The sequence below is a fragment of the Lactuca virosa genome, chromosome 4 (assembly GCF_052849685.1).
Source record: "Lactuca virosa cultivar CGN04683 chromosome 4, Lactuca_virosa_CGN04683_v6, whole genome shotgun sequence".
NCBI lineage: Eukaryota > Viridiplantae > Streptophyta > Magnoliopsida > Asterales > Asteraceae > Lactuca > Lactuca virosa.
The window spans coordinates 477,904,126-477,917,142 of record NC_136429.1 but is presented as its reverse complement, the minus strand read 5'-3'; the positions used below and the strand labels follow the sequence as shown (position 1 = coordinate 477,917,142).

The 13,017-nt window shown below is 30.7% G+C and overlaps 1 protein-coding gene across 1 annotated transcript; it reads right to left on the bottom strand.

The window, feature by feature from the left end:
- Positions 1 to 5,790: 5,790 nt before the first annotated feature.
- LOC145109217 (uncharacterized) lies at positions 5,791 to 9,436 on the bottom strand. Its single transcript, XM_079046336.1, has 6 exons — positions 9,066 to 9,436; positions 7,915 to 8,153; positions 7,580 to 7,838; positions 6,553 to 6,732; positions 6,285 to 6,440; positions 5,791 to 6,208 (listed from the first exon to the last, which is right to left on the bottom strand). The coding sequence occupies exons 1-6, from the start codon at positions 9,093 to 9,095 to the stop codon at positions 6,041 to 6,043; spliced, it is 1,032 nt and encodes a 343-aa protein (XP_078902462.1). The 5' UTR covers positions 9,096 to 9,436; the 3' UTR covers positions 5,791 to 6,040.
- Positions 9,437 to 13,017: the final 3,581 nt, after the last annotated feature.

The following is a 13,017-nucleotide window of genomic DNA, read 5'->3' as shown; positions in this document are numbered from 1 at the left end:
TGAAAAATTCTCCCATCTTCATTTAATTAAGAGACCATCTTCTTCCATGCTCCATCCATCTAAAGTCCATTTTATGCATCACCTCCAATAGATATTAAGCCCAAAAATCATTATTTTTCTCCAAATCCTATCGCTACCCAAAGATCCCGCTCCGCTAGTCTCCAAAAACCTGCAATTATGCTTACGAAACTAGAGAGTACTCGTAATAGTCATAAAATAACAAAAAGGAAAATATGCATGGAAATTAACTAAAATATGAATGAAATATACTAAAATAAACTATAAAAAGAAGTAAATGAAATAAAACTATCAAGAACCACATAAATAATGTGTCTTATGTGCTTTTGGTTTTGCTTGTTTTCCGCATTACATCCTAATAGTTTCACAATTATCTTTTAACATGTAAAATATAATTACAACGACTATAGTTGTTAATAAGGTTTATTATGTATCTTTTACTAAATGTAGACATTCATTAGAAAGGAAGTCATACATCACATTCTATAGTTCATCACAGTCTATAGTTCCTTAATAAGTACTTTTTTCTACAGTTTAGTGAAAATATCATTAGGAATCTTTTATATATAGATAAGGTTCACATATGTCAAATAAACTATATTATTTTCCTTCAAAAATCCATTTCTTAAAGTTGGAATATGTGTAACTCAATTATATGATAAAGATAACAATGTCTTACATAAGTTTGATTCAAATCAAGTTTGAGTCAAAAGTGTTTGCATATAGAACTTTTTATCTAGAAGACATTGATATTTACTTTATAATTCTATTAAGAGATCTATTTCTCAAAAAACAGAATTTAATAATTACATAATATGAAGGTGATCATTTTGAAAAACGATTAAGTAAAAAGTCAACCATTTAATAAATTAACTGAGACATATATTTAGACACGCTAAATTAAAACACACATTGTTCCGAAACAAGTAATGTTTTACATTACAAGTACTTTATGTTCTACGCATAAATAATAAACTAAACTCTGAGAGTGAATTTCCAACTCGCTTGTGCTCAGTTGGTTACTCTTTTTGAATATTTGCTAGCCATTTACAAATATTAGATTAACATTAAGTACCAAGTACTTGACTATTATATGAAAAATATAAGTTTTATCTAGTAGATACCTGAAGTATCAGTCTCTCCAGACCTTCTTTTTAGATAAGATGGACAGTTCCTCTTCTATTGTCATATTTCTCCACAGAAGAAACATGGTCTATCTCTATGGGCCTTCTTGGATTCCTTGGGCCTAAAAATGTCCTTTCCATGAACTAATGGCCTCTTAGAGCACATAGTGTGACTCTTTTTTCAGCCTTGTAGTATTCAGGTATATAAACTGGCTCATACCAAATATCACTATAATTTAGGAATATCATATTAACCTGATGAAACATATAAATACTTTCAAGCCTTCCAGTTCCTTCCAAAGGTCATGAATAAATGTCCCCAATATGATGTCAAAATCATCATCAACAACACAACAATGCTTCCACCAAACATCATGTTCAGCTCTACTCGTAAGTGCATGTTGTTTATGCATAGGGCCTTTAAGAATGTAAAATTTATTATTTCTCTTGAGATTGTCTCTAAAGACACGAATCCATTTGTTGATATTGTACCCATTGAATGTTATTGTTTCATGTAGATCAGCAAGTGAAATATGATGCATGGCAACGAGATTGGATTTTGTTCTCATCTACAAAATGTTAACAAAATTAATTTAGTATTTTTGATATTTAAATCTTCAATAATTAATACCCTTTTATTTTGTAAAAAACATTAATTATCAAAGTCTATGATGCAAGTTGAAACACAAATAAATGATTAGATATCATTTATCTCATTCATTGAATCCAACAATGTAGATATCGAGTATCAGTTATATTCTATTATATAATTCATAGCGTTATGGATGACTAATAACAAAATTTAATAGACATGTTTAATCTTATTTATGTCTCGAGTCTCTTTTGCTTAGGTATCATTTATCACAAAAGATTTTCGATCAAATCATTTAGTTCGAAGAACTAGTGTAATCGACCTATAACTAGATTATAGAAATCGCAAATGCACCTCGGCCATCAAAAGACAACACTAGCGATTTTCTATAATTCTAATTTTTTAAAAAGAAAAAAAAAACATATTATATAATGGTTATTGCATGCATCCAATCAGCCACGATATACTTTTATTTAAAATCAATATTTAGCAATGATCATTTATAAAATCCAAATTTTATATAATCAAAGTGATTAAATTTTAAAATTAATACCTAGTATTATTTTTCACGTTTTAGCGCTAAAGAACATTTATTGAACTTTTAATAAAACTTTCTTTTATAAATAAGGTTTGGAGTTTGATAAGTCACTAAATTTTGAATTTTAAACTTATATAATTTTAATACAGAAATTTACCGTTAGCTAGTTTTAAATGATAAAACTCATTTTATTTTTAAAAACTATTTTATATTCTTATGTTAAAAGATAAATTTCATTAAACCAAACTCATTCTGATGTAATTTATGTTCAAAATATTATTTTCCATGTGAACTCTAATTTAACAATTATAACATAATATCAACATATATATAAACAACACGAGCATGCAAAACATATGTGCATATACCAACTATAAACTGGTGAGATTTTGTGAGTCATCATAAAAATGTGAAGTCATTCCTAATGGACATAAAAGGACCAAAAATCTTGTAATGTCTTCACGCTCCCACTTTCTTCAACACATTATAGAAAGTTTATAAAAATAATTTTTAAGGTTGTAAAACTTTAATAAAATCAAGTTTATAAGCTTTTGATCTTCAAAACGACTATCATCTTCATTCTTGTTACATTTTTATAAAATAAATTATTTCTAAAACTAATCTATTACTTACAAAAATAAACGAAAAGAAAACTATATATTTGACTATTACATAACATACGAATATTACAACCATTTTAAAAAAAATCAACACAAACACATCAAAAGAAGTTCATCGCTAGTTTATGCACAACATATATATATATATATATATATATATATATATATATATATATATATATATATATATATATATATAGACACATAAACACATACACACACAAAATTATATAAAACAACACTTTATTTTAGTGACAAAAAATGCATGTAAACTTTTGTCGCTAAAATAACAATTATAGAATTGAAAATATGTATGAAAATTTCTTACAAAAAGAAAATCATCCATGTCTTCCAAAAAACAAATATTATACCAAATAATCTAATAATATAATCAAGCTTGCAAAAATAACTCTGATAACAATTGTTGGGTTTTATTCAAAATCGTTTATCCAAAAATGCTAATAATAGCAATGGAAGCTTAAAAATAGAATAAACTTAAAAGTTTTTTTTAACCCACCAATGATCATTTTGCAATCATGGAAAGATTAAATCAACCATAGAAGGAAAACTGTTATAACCTTTGAAGACTTTAATTCTCATGGGAGATGGAAGTTGTTTAAGTGATGCATGAAGCTCCAACGAAGAAGCTCTCTACAAGTATCCACCAAGCAAGAGTAAATCACTTCAATATGCTAGTATTTACTTGTATTAATATGTTCTTAAGCCACTAAGACTTATATCAAATAATCCTTAAGAAGAACCAACTTATAAACACTATATCTTCACAACACTTTACAAAAAGGAGGAGAGGGAAGAGCACCTTATGTTCTCGGACTTAAGGAGGAAAAAAGAAGAGAAGAAGCATGAGAAAAAGTAGTTAGTTTTTTCTCCATGACCTTCTTTATATACTAACATGTGTGCACCAAGTCAAACCAAGTCATTTAACGAATGTATGGAACTCTATGACAAGCATGGTAGGAATATAAGGAAAGGCAACACACTATGTCTTCTTCATGAAGGGAATCCACGATTTTGACTCTTTTAAGAGCCAAAATTGAGTGTCATTTACATAATCTCCTAACTAGTAGTTACATATGAACTAAATGGTTATTCAAAGGGTCCATTTAATTTGTACACAACATATATATATATATATATATATATATATATATATATATATATATATATATATATATATATATATATATATATATATATATATATATATATATATATCTTATTCTCTTTTGTTATTATTTCTTAGAAACAATAATTGTCAATATGTTGGTAATATGATTTTCATAAAATAATGTTTTTCTAATTAAATACAAGTGTTGATAATATTTATTAATAATCAAATTACTCTAATAAATAATCAATAAGTATCAGCTTACTATAAGGCGTGACCCTATAGGATCATATGTCATTAGCAAATATCATTCTACAATGACTATTAGGCATATAGATCTTGCACAATCAACACTACAACATTTGCACCTCCCATACGCCTACCAGTTTCATCGTATGAGGTGGGGTAAGACCACTTACCGAGTTTAGTGAGATTTCTACGGTGTCAAAATGCGAACGCCATATGTTAGAACTTGGTTACGTAGTCTTGGATGTTTCCTTTTTGACGGATTGCCAAAAACTGTTCATATACACTCCCATCTCATGATGGATGGAAGCGTTCTAGTAGTTGTTCTTTTAAATCTTCCCATGAACGAAATGGCTTCTGGTTATAGCTCTGTCGATACCATGATAGGGCCGCACCTTCTAAACAAATTACATTTACTCGCAATTGGTCTCGTTCTCCAATACCATGAACTTCGAAAAAATGCTCCGCTCGATAAATCCATCCAAATACGTCGTGATTCTTAACATATTCCTAAACCAATTCTAATACCTTCTAAACAAATTGCAGCTATGGAGCACTATTTATAGTGTCCAACACTCTACTACTTAACAGATTCCTAACCAATTCTAATACATGTTTTGTATAATATAAACCCTCCTAATTTAAAACAAAACATTCCAAAACGACCCACATAGGGGGCCATATCAACAGGACACATTGCTAAGTCTCGATAGAGGTAGTGAGGTGAAATGACAAATCACACTCCACAACTAATAGAAAAGTTGGAGAGGTTCCATCAATATAACAAAAGGGATATAGTTTATATGTCAACATGGACAAGATCTATGAACAAAGATTAATGTTGCTCTAGGCAAAATCTGTTAATTCTTGGCTTCGTTTCTAAATTGAATAATCTGCAATATAAAATGTTAGTAATAAACGCAATGGTTTGGGCTCGAGTTGGACTCGATTTCCTTAACCAACCATAACAGTATGTAGTGCCGGATATGACTACTTGCCTGAAAGAATTGCCGGGAATAGTTGCAGAGAAAAGGAGGGAAGAAAATGAGTATTTGCATCTGTGTTTCGAATGAGGCAGCAGTTGTCCGATTTTATACTGGTTTGTAATGACAAGAAATCCGCAGAAGATGAATATTTACATCTGTGTGTCAAAGCTCTCACGGAGAAAAACACAAACCCACTTTGAGTTTTATATATATATATATATATATATATATATATATATATATATATATATATATATATATATATATAGACACACACGTCCAAAGTTAGTTAAAATATACATATTTATACTAAAAATTTCCAACAAAATGAACATCAAAATATTCTGTGGCCATCTTTTTGGTAGCAAAAGTATAGCATTTGCAAGAGACAAGTACTATATGACATAAACCACTATTCAATTTTTTCACATTTTGGTCCTATGTAAGTAAACAAACGTAAAACCTACGACATAATCAAGGTAATTTTGCAAAAACCAACCCTTTCGCTTTTCGATTCACTATAGAAATTACAAAAAATAAAGAAATCAAATCAAATTGAAGAAAATCATGTGATTAGAAGCTTATTTGCACTTGCAACAATCACCTAGCTAGCAAGATACTAACCAACAAAAACCCCTAACCTACCAAAAACATATCTATCCTACAACAACCAAAAAAACAATCCTATGTAATAACCTAAGACAACCAACCAAAAAAAAAAAATCCTTTTTTGTCCTTTTCGATGGAAGAATTTCTTCGATAAATGCTTATTTACATATTGCAAAAATCAATAGTCAGCTTCAAGAAACTTCTCATAACTAGTCCCATAAAGAGTCTTGTTAATATCAACCCAATTCATTATATGTTCCGATAACGCCCCTTTGTGAATCTTGACTTGCCTACTGGTCAACTCCATACGTGGGATCTTCAAAAAGTCTTGAACTTGTTTAAGTTTCTACAAACCCCATTATCAAACATTATACTTTACGCAACAACACTTGTACATTATGCAATAAAACAAGTACACTTACAGATGGGTTTGTGATAAGATCTTCATAGTAAAGAACCATGTGTCTTGTTCCATTGAAGAACTCGAGTGCTTTCATGGCTGTTGCTTCCATTTCTCTCAAATCCAATGTTAGTGATGATGTGTTGATTGTAGGTTTGTATTTAGAAAGCTTTGAAGCCTGTTTACATAAAAAGACAAAATATTCATGATACTGTTTTATTTTTGAGTTAATGCAGAAAGAATGACTTAATAAAGAAAGTCAGGTAAATGAGGCTTTGGGTGGGACCCACCTCCTCGTGTGAGTGGACATGAGACACGTGTATGCCGTTTAAAATTTTGGCATCTTTATCGTAAGAATTTGCAAGAATTGAAACCAATCTACGAAGCATATTTCTTCTTAATAAGAAAATTACGGAAACGCCCTTATCGTTGAAGTAGTCCACAATTTCTTTAGGGTGTTCCATCAAACCCTGTGTTTTAAAAAAAAAAAACGTAAATCATAAAATGCATAATTTTTAATTGTTCTGAATCAACCTTTTTTTTTATCCAAATTGACCATTTTTATACAAGAAAAAATATAGGTTTAATAAAAAAAATATCAAAATAGGATGTGTAATTTTGTATAATAACAAAATGACCACTTTTTTCTTCACATATAACACAAAATAACCACCCAAATTGCAATATAGATTTTGTGAAGTGTGAAATTGATTTATAAATGGTATCCACCACAAAAAAAAACTTTTAAAAAATTACAAAATGGCATCATATTTTACGAAATGACATGGTAATGTCATTTCGCAAAGATAATCACAATTATTTTAAATTTTTTAAAAGGTTTTTAGTGGTGGGGACCATTAATAAAGCAATTTCGTAATTCACAAAATCCATATTGCAAATTAGGTTGTTATTTTGTGTTATATGTGAAGAAAAAAGTGGTCATTTTGTTGCAGAAAAGTCACATTACTTTCGAAATTTTTTTGATAAAGTCCTAAAAAAAAATTAACAGAAAAGTCCCGCTTATTTAATATTTTGCCAAAATTAATAAAAAAATCCTTATTTTTATTTTAACAGGAAATGACAGATTATCGTGTAAAATTAAATAATCAGGACTTTTCTGTTCACAAAAAAAAAAATTTGGACTTTATCAAAAATTTTCCCAAAATAATGGGACTTTTCTGCATATTTCCCTTTTGTTATTATACATCTCACATTTTGGTCATTTTGGTTATTTTTGTGACTAACCAAATATATATATATATATATATATATATATATATATATATATATATATATATATATATATATATATAATACCTGATTAAGCATCCATTTGAAGCCAATTGCAGCAGAACACTCATTCTTGGAAGAACTAGTTAGCCAATCCAAATTATAAACACTATCAAGTGTTTTAATAATTGATGAAATATTATTTCTCCTAAATTTTTGACCAAAAATTTCACCATTTGAACTAACATTTATATGACTATTTAATAAAGTCTCAAACCACCCACTTCCTGATCTTTGCATTGACAAAATTGCAAACAATCGCACAGGATTCCCAACACATTCCAATCTGTAAATACAAAAATACGAAAATTTATAATATATAAATTATAAATCTTGAAAATGATTTTAGTTTTTTTTTTTACCTTTTGAAAGTTTTGGGATTTGGGTAATGCAAGAAAGGGATTTCTGATCGATCAATGAAGGCGTTGTAACATTGCCTTTGGATTACTTGAATATCAAGAAACGTGTTCTTTGTTTGGATGTTTATTTGTTTAAAACAAATTGAACAAATGTAAACACCAAACACCATTGAAAATATTAATACAATTAGTCTTAAAACTGGTGAAGAAGACTTCTTTGGAGGCTTGATTATGAGAGCATCCTGTAAATTGATTATATTGAGTACATGAAATCTTGAAATAAAGAGATTAAATGAAGTATGAAGGATGGAAATTAAAGAATCTAAATTGAAGACTAATTATTGAGATAAATACACCAATTATGCTCATGATTGCAGAATGTTACAAATAATTTTAGAAAAAGTTGTTAATTTATTATAGGATACCCAAAACCCAAATCAAGAAAGCAAAAAAGGGGAAAAGTATATAAAAGAATAATGCTCTTAAAGAGATTAAATAACAAAGTATAAAAGAGGTATACATCAATGAGCAGAAATTTAAAACTTTATCAGATGAGTTAAACATAAAAGCATCATTCAGTCCAAACCCATTTGATTTATTGAAGAATTTTAGAAAAAATATAGTTCATAAGAAATTTGGAATTAATTTTGGACAAAAAATTATGGTTATTACTCACAAACGAAATATTTATGCATATCGGGAGAAAAAGATATATAATTAAAACATTACTGAGTTAACAAAAATTACTGAATGCATGCAAAAAAACTAATAGATATAAAAGCGATTAAATGAAGTATTAATAAGAACATAAATTACTGAAATCTTAGGGCATCCACAACCGCATACTAAAAACATAAACTTTACACTAAATTTAGTTGATTTGAACGTAAAAATAGCACTCGAATCGAATCCACTTTGATTTCATTACAAACATATAATCAAAACAATTTATGATGCCTTCAGTTTCCAATTTTGGGCAAAAAAAAACTATGCTCGTAATAAGGGAAAAAAACAGTCAATTGAATACAACAAAAGCATTTAAAAATTATGTACTTCAGATTCTTATCTATCGAGCTAATTAACAAAAATCGAACTTTTTTTATACAATAGAATCATAAAGTAGTTAAAACCCCAAACTAGAACAAATGGAATACCTTATTCCAGAACACAATAGTTTCTGCCATTACAGTGATCTTTGAAGTAGAGTTTACAAATTCTTTGTCTTCTTCTTCTTCACTGAATCATCTTCTTAGCAGCATTCAATAGCCGATTCCTCCAAGCAGACATAACTGAGCTGAGATCTTTGGAAGATCGGTGAGATTTAACAAACAGCTGGTGTGGCGTGTGTGCCCCTTTGTCAGAGGCTTTTCGAGAGTCGAGACTATAAATTGTAAATTATTTTGGGGTTTTGGAGTATAAATTTCGTATTGTTTTTCGTATCCATATGGCAAAATCTTGATGAATTTGGTACGATTCGCGTGTAAAGCGGAAGATTTTGAATATTTTGACTTTTATTTGGGGGAAAGAGTCATAAGACCGAAGACCGTGTTTTAATGCTACTGTTGTTGATGCGTTCATTACAAAAATATGTCGAGTTTCAGACAAAACCCCTTGAGGTTTTACCATGTTTACATAATGCATCCTTCTTCTTTTACTTATTAAAAAATGCATCTAATGTACTCTTGTTGAGTTGTGTTTTCTTGGGGCTTTGAGTTGGCGAGTGTCTATGAATTCAGGGTAGCCATCCGGGATGATTAAGCTGAAACTCTGGAAAAGATTATAACAACATAATTCGAAATCTGATGATAATAATAAGATAAAAATAGATTTGAGGCTGAGATTGAAACAAATTTATATTATTATATATTCACATTTATACAGAGTATTATTTAATAAATGTTATGATACTAAACAACTTATAAATTAATTAGCTGTAAAAATAAGATGGTGTAAATAATACATCTGGATTATTAACTAAAAAAAATTATAATTATAAAAAAAGAAAATTATATTTAATAATAATATAAAGATTTCATAACATGTTATATATGTTAAATTGTCATATATTTGAGTTGAGATAAAGTATATTATATAGAAAAGATAAGACAGTATAAATAATATATAGAATACTACTAAATTAAAATTATGATACAAATATGAATGAATAAATAAATAAAGAGTTTAAATTAGTAATAACTAGTAGAAGATCCCCGTGCTTCTCACTGGTTAGATTTTTGCACATTTTCGTTTGTTTCGTTTGTTACATTAGTGGGTACAGTAAAGTGTTTGTTTTCATTAGATTGTTTGATTAGAGACAATAAAAAGTAAGCGTTCAGAAATGGGAATAGACGAAACTGTAACATCCCAAAAATCCAGGGTAAAAAATTCATTTTTATTATAGTCAAAACACTAATGAAACTTATCCAAACATTGAAAAACATTTTAAATAAAACAATTATCAGAGTTCACTCCCAAAGATCAATGTTGCGGAAAACACGGTTGTATGCGCTGCGATCGTCCCGAGCTCCAAAATCTGAAAACTGGAGTATCTGAAACATAAACTGAAAACCGTAAGCACAAACTTAGTGAGTTCCCCGAAACATATCCCACATAAACCACATAAGTCATGCATACAAACATATAAGGATGACATGGAAACGCTTCATGGTCTTACTCCGAGTGCCATGGGAACCCCCACATGGTCTTCATATAAATACATAACACGTTGATAGCACATTCGCAAATAACCACTACAGTTAAATAACATGGGTCAGCCTTGGTGCATTCGACCCATTGATATGGTGAGGAGACTCGCCTCGAATGCAGAAACTTGCTGAAAGAATTCCCTAGTTGCTGCCCTGACGACACCTCCGAACTATCAGATCAAAATAACACCCAATTAGCAATTGGGTTCCATTCCAAGGCCCACCAACCATACTTGGGGTAAAATGACCATTTTACCCCTGACCCCAACAAGAACCAAAACTGAGGCCCATCCTTAATAACCAAAAAGGCCCAAGACCAAAAGATCCACAAAGGCCCACTAGTGGCTCAATTTCCAAACTGGGCCTTATCCTAAGCCCATACTTCCCTTAATTACAATTCAGATTACCACAATTACCTCTTGGGACAAACTTGCTCAAAATCAAAAATCAAAAGTCAAAGTCAACGGTCCAAGTTGAACCAACTCGCCGAGTTGTCCTTCAACTCGTCGAGTTTCTTCATTAGTCTGCAAAGATCGGGCAAAACCCCATCAACTCGCCGAGTTCACTAATGAACTCGCCGAGTTACCCAGAATTCCAACAACATAATGCATTAAGCTGCCTTCAACGAATCCAAAAGTTCCAAAGCTCAGATTTCAACTAAAATGAGATCAAGAAGGGTAAAGTTTCCAACTTTACCCCTAGGAACCACCCAAATGGGTCCAAACCCAAACCCTAGACTTAAAAGAGTGATGGCTTAATCATTAAGCACTTATTCTACAAGGACACAGCCCCAAAATGCAGATCTGGCCACATAAGGCTAGATGGCCAAGTAAAGTCTCCAACTTTACACTTATTCACTACTAGAAGAAGCTCAAATGCACAAAAGAGGCCAAAAGAAGGACTTAATGAATGTATGAAGCCCTTAGGACCATAAAGTTGACACATTTATGCCAAAAGAGCTCATGAAGATCATATATCTTAAAGAATAACCACTTGGGACTTCTACTTCCCCAACAACCACCCATTCATGGCTAAATGCATACAAACAAACCCAAGAAGAGATCTAAGACAATATTGAGCAAGGTTAGAACTTTATACCCGAAATATGCTGAAAATGGAGTAGAGAACCAAGATCTGAAAGATCCTACTTGAACCATCACCTTGCACCAAGCTTCTCTTCCTTCAATGAGCTTCAAACACACCCACAATGAGCTCACAACACTCAAGGAGGATTTAGGGTTTCGAGATTAGGGTCAGGGGCTATGGATGCTGGGAATGAGGCCAACACCTGGGACTGAAGGTGTTTAAATAGGGTGCAAAACCCCAAAATTAGGGTTTCCTAAACAGCGTCCAACTCGCCAAGTTAGCTCCTTCAACTCGTCGAGTTGTCTCATTAACCTTGCGACCAAAACAACTTCTACACGCCGAGTTGAGGCTCCTCAACTCGTCGAGTAGACCCATTAGATCCCCACGATTCTTCATCTTCCACTCGCCGAGTTGGCTCCCCCAACTCGCCGAGTTCAACTTGAAATTGGCATAATTCCACAATTAACCTTCTAGATTTCGGGTGTTACAGAAACGATCATTTTCCTTAGATTATGTGGCAAAAGATACATGGATTCAGAGCATAATTTCTTTATAATTAAAAAGCAACATAGTTATATAATAAAAGATTCAAATCATATATTATTATAAGTTTATAACTGGTAAATAGTAAAGTACATTGCACATATTGACAGTAAGAGTAACGCACATTGCTATTATCCTCAATCTGCCTATTTGAGCATTATCCATAACAAAAATGATTTTTTCACCCATATCAATGGTCCAAAACAATATAAAACACCTTAAAAGGGGAAAATTGTCGTTTTCATGAACAAACACATTCATAGTAATATTGCATCACCCAACATATGCATTATGTATATTTTAAATCCTATAAAGAATTGCATCATATAATTTATCATAAAGAATTACATCAAATAATTTATCATAAAGTGTGTTGTGGTCCCTAGCATGGATGCTCGAGCCCTTATTTTTCTAGAGGCCCATGATCAGATGGCAAAAAGGGATTCACAAAAATGGGCTTAACTAGCCAAAATGAGTTGAAGATTCTTCATTATTAGCTTATTAAATGCTTCCTTAATAGGTATTTAATAGTTTAATAATGAAGTTCAGTAATGGATCTTTAATAGTTTAATAATGGCTATTTAATAGTTCTTTAAATGCTTTAGACTTTTCATTTTTTTCTTAGCCCTATTAATTGAGCTCAAAGTTGTAATTCCAAATCATCTCTAATTTGAATAATAAGAATTTCATTTTCCTCCCAAGTTTTCGTGTGTGTTGACCGTATTTTAAAGCCCAATTACGCGGTATTCTTAGAATAAACGTGGGTTATTAG

What these genes read in the sequence shown, in the direction of transcription:
- LOC145109217 (XM_079046336.1), bottom strand. Translation starts at nt 9,095, where the DNA reads ATGGCAGAAACTATTGTGTTCTGGAATAAG. An exon ending in TCAAATGGATGCTTAATCAG is followed by an intron (nt 6,733 to 7,579) that starts GTATTATATATA and finishes TTTAAAACACAG; the next exon opens with GGTTTGATGGAACACCCTAA. An exon ending in ATCTTATCACAAACCCATCT is followed by an intron (nt 6,209 to 6,284) that starts GTAAGTGTACTT and finishes TGGGGTTTGTAG; the next exon opens with AAACTTAAACAAGTTCAAGA.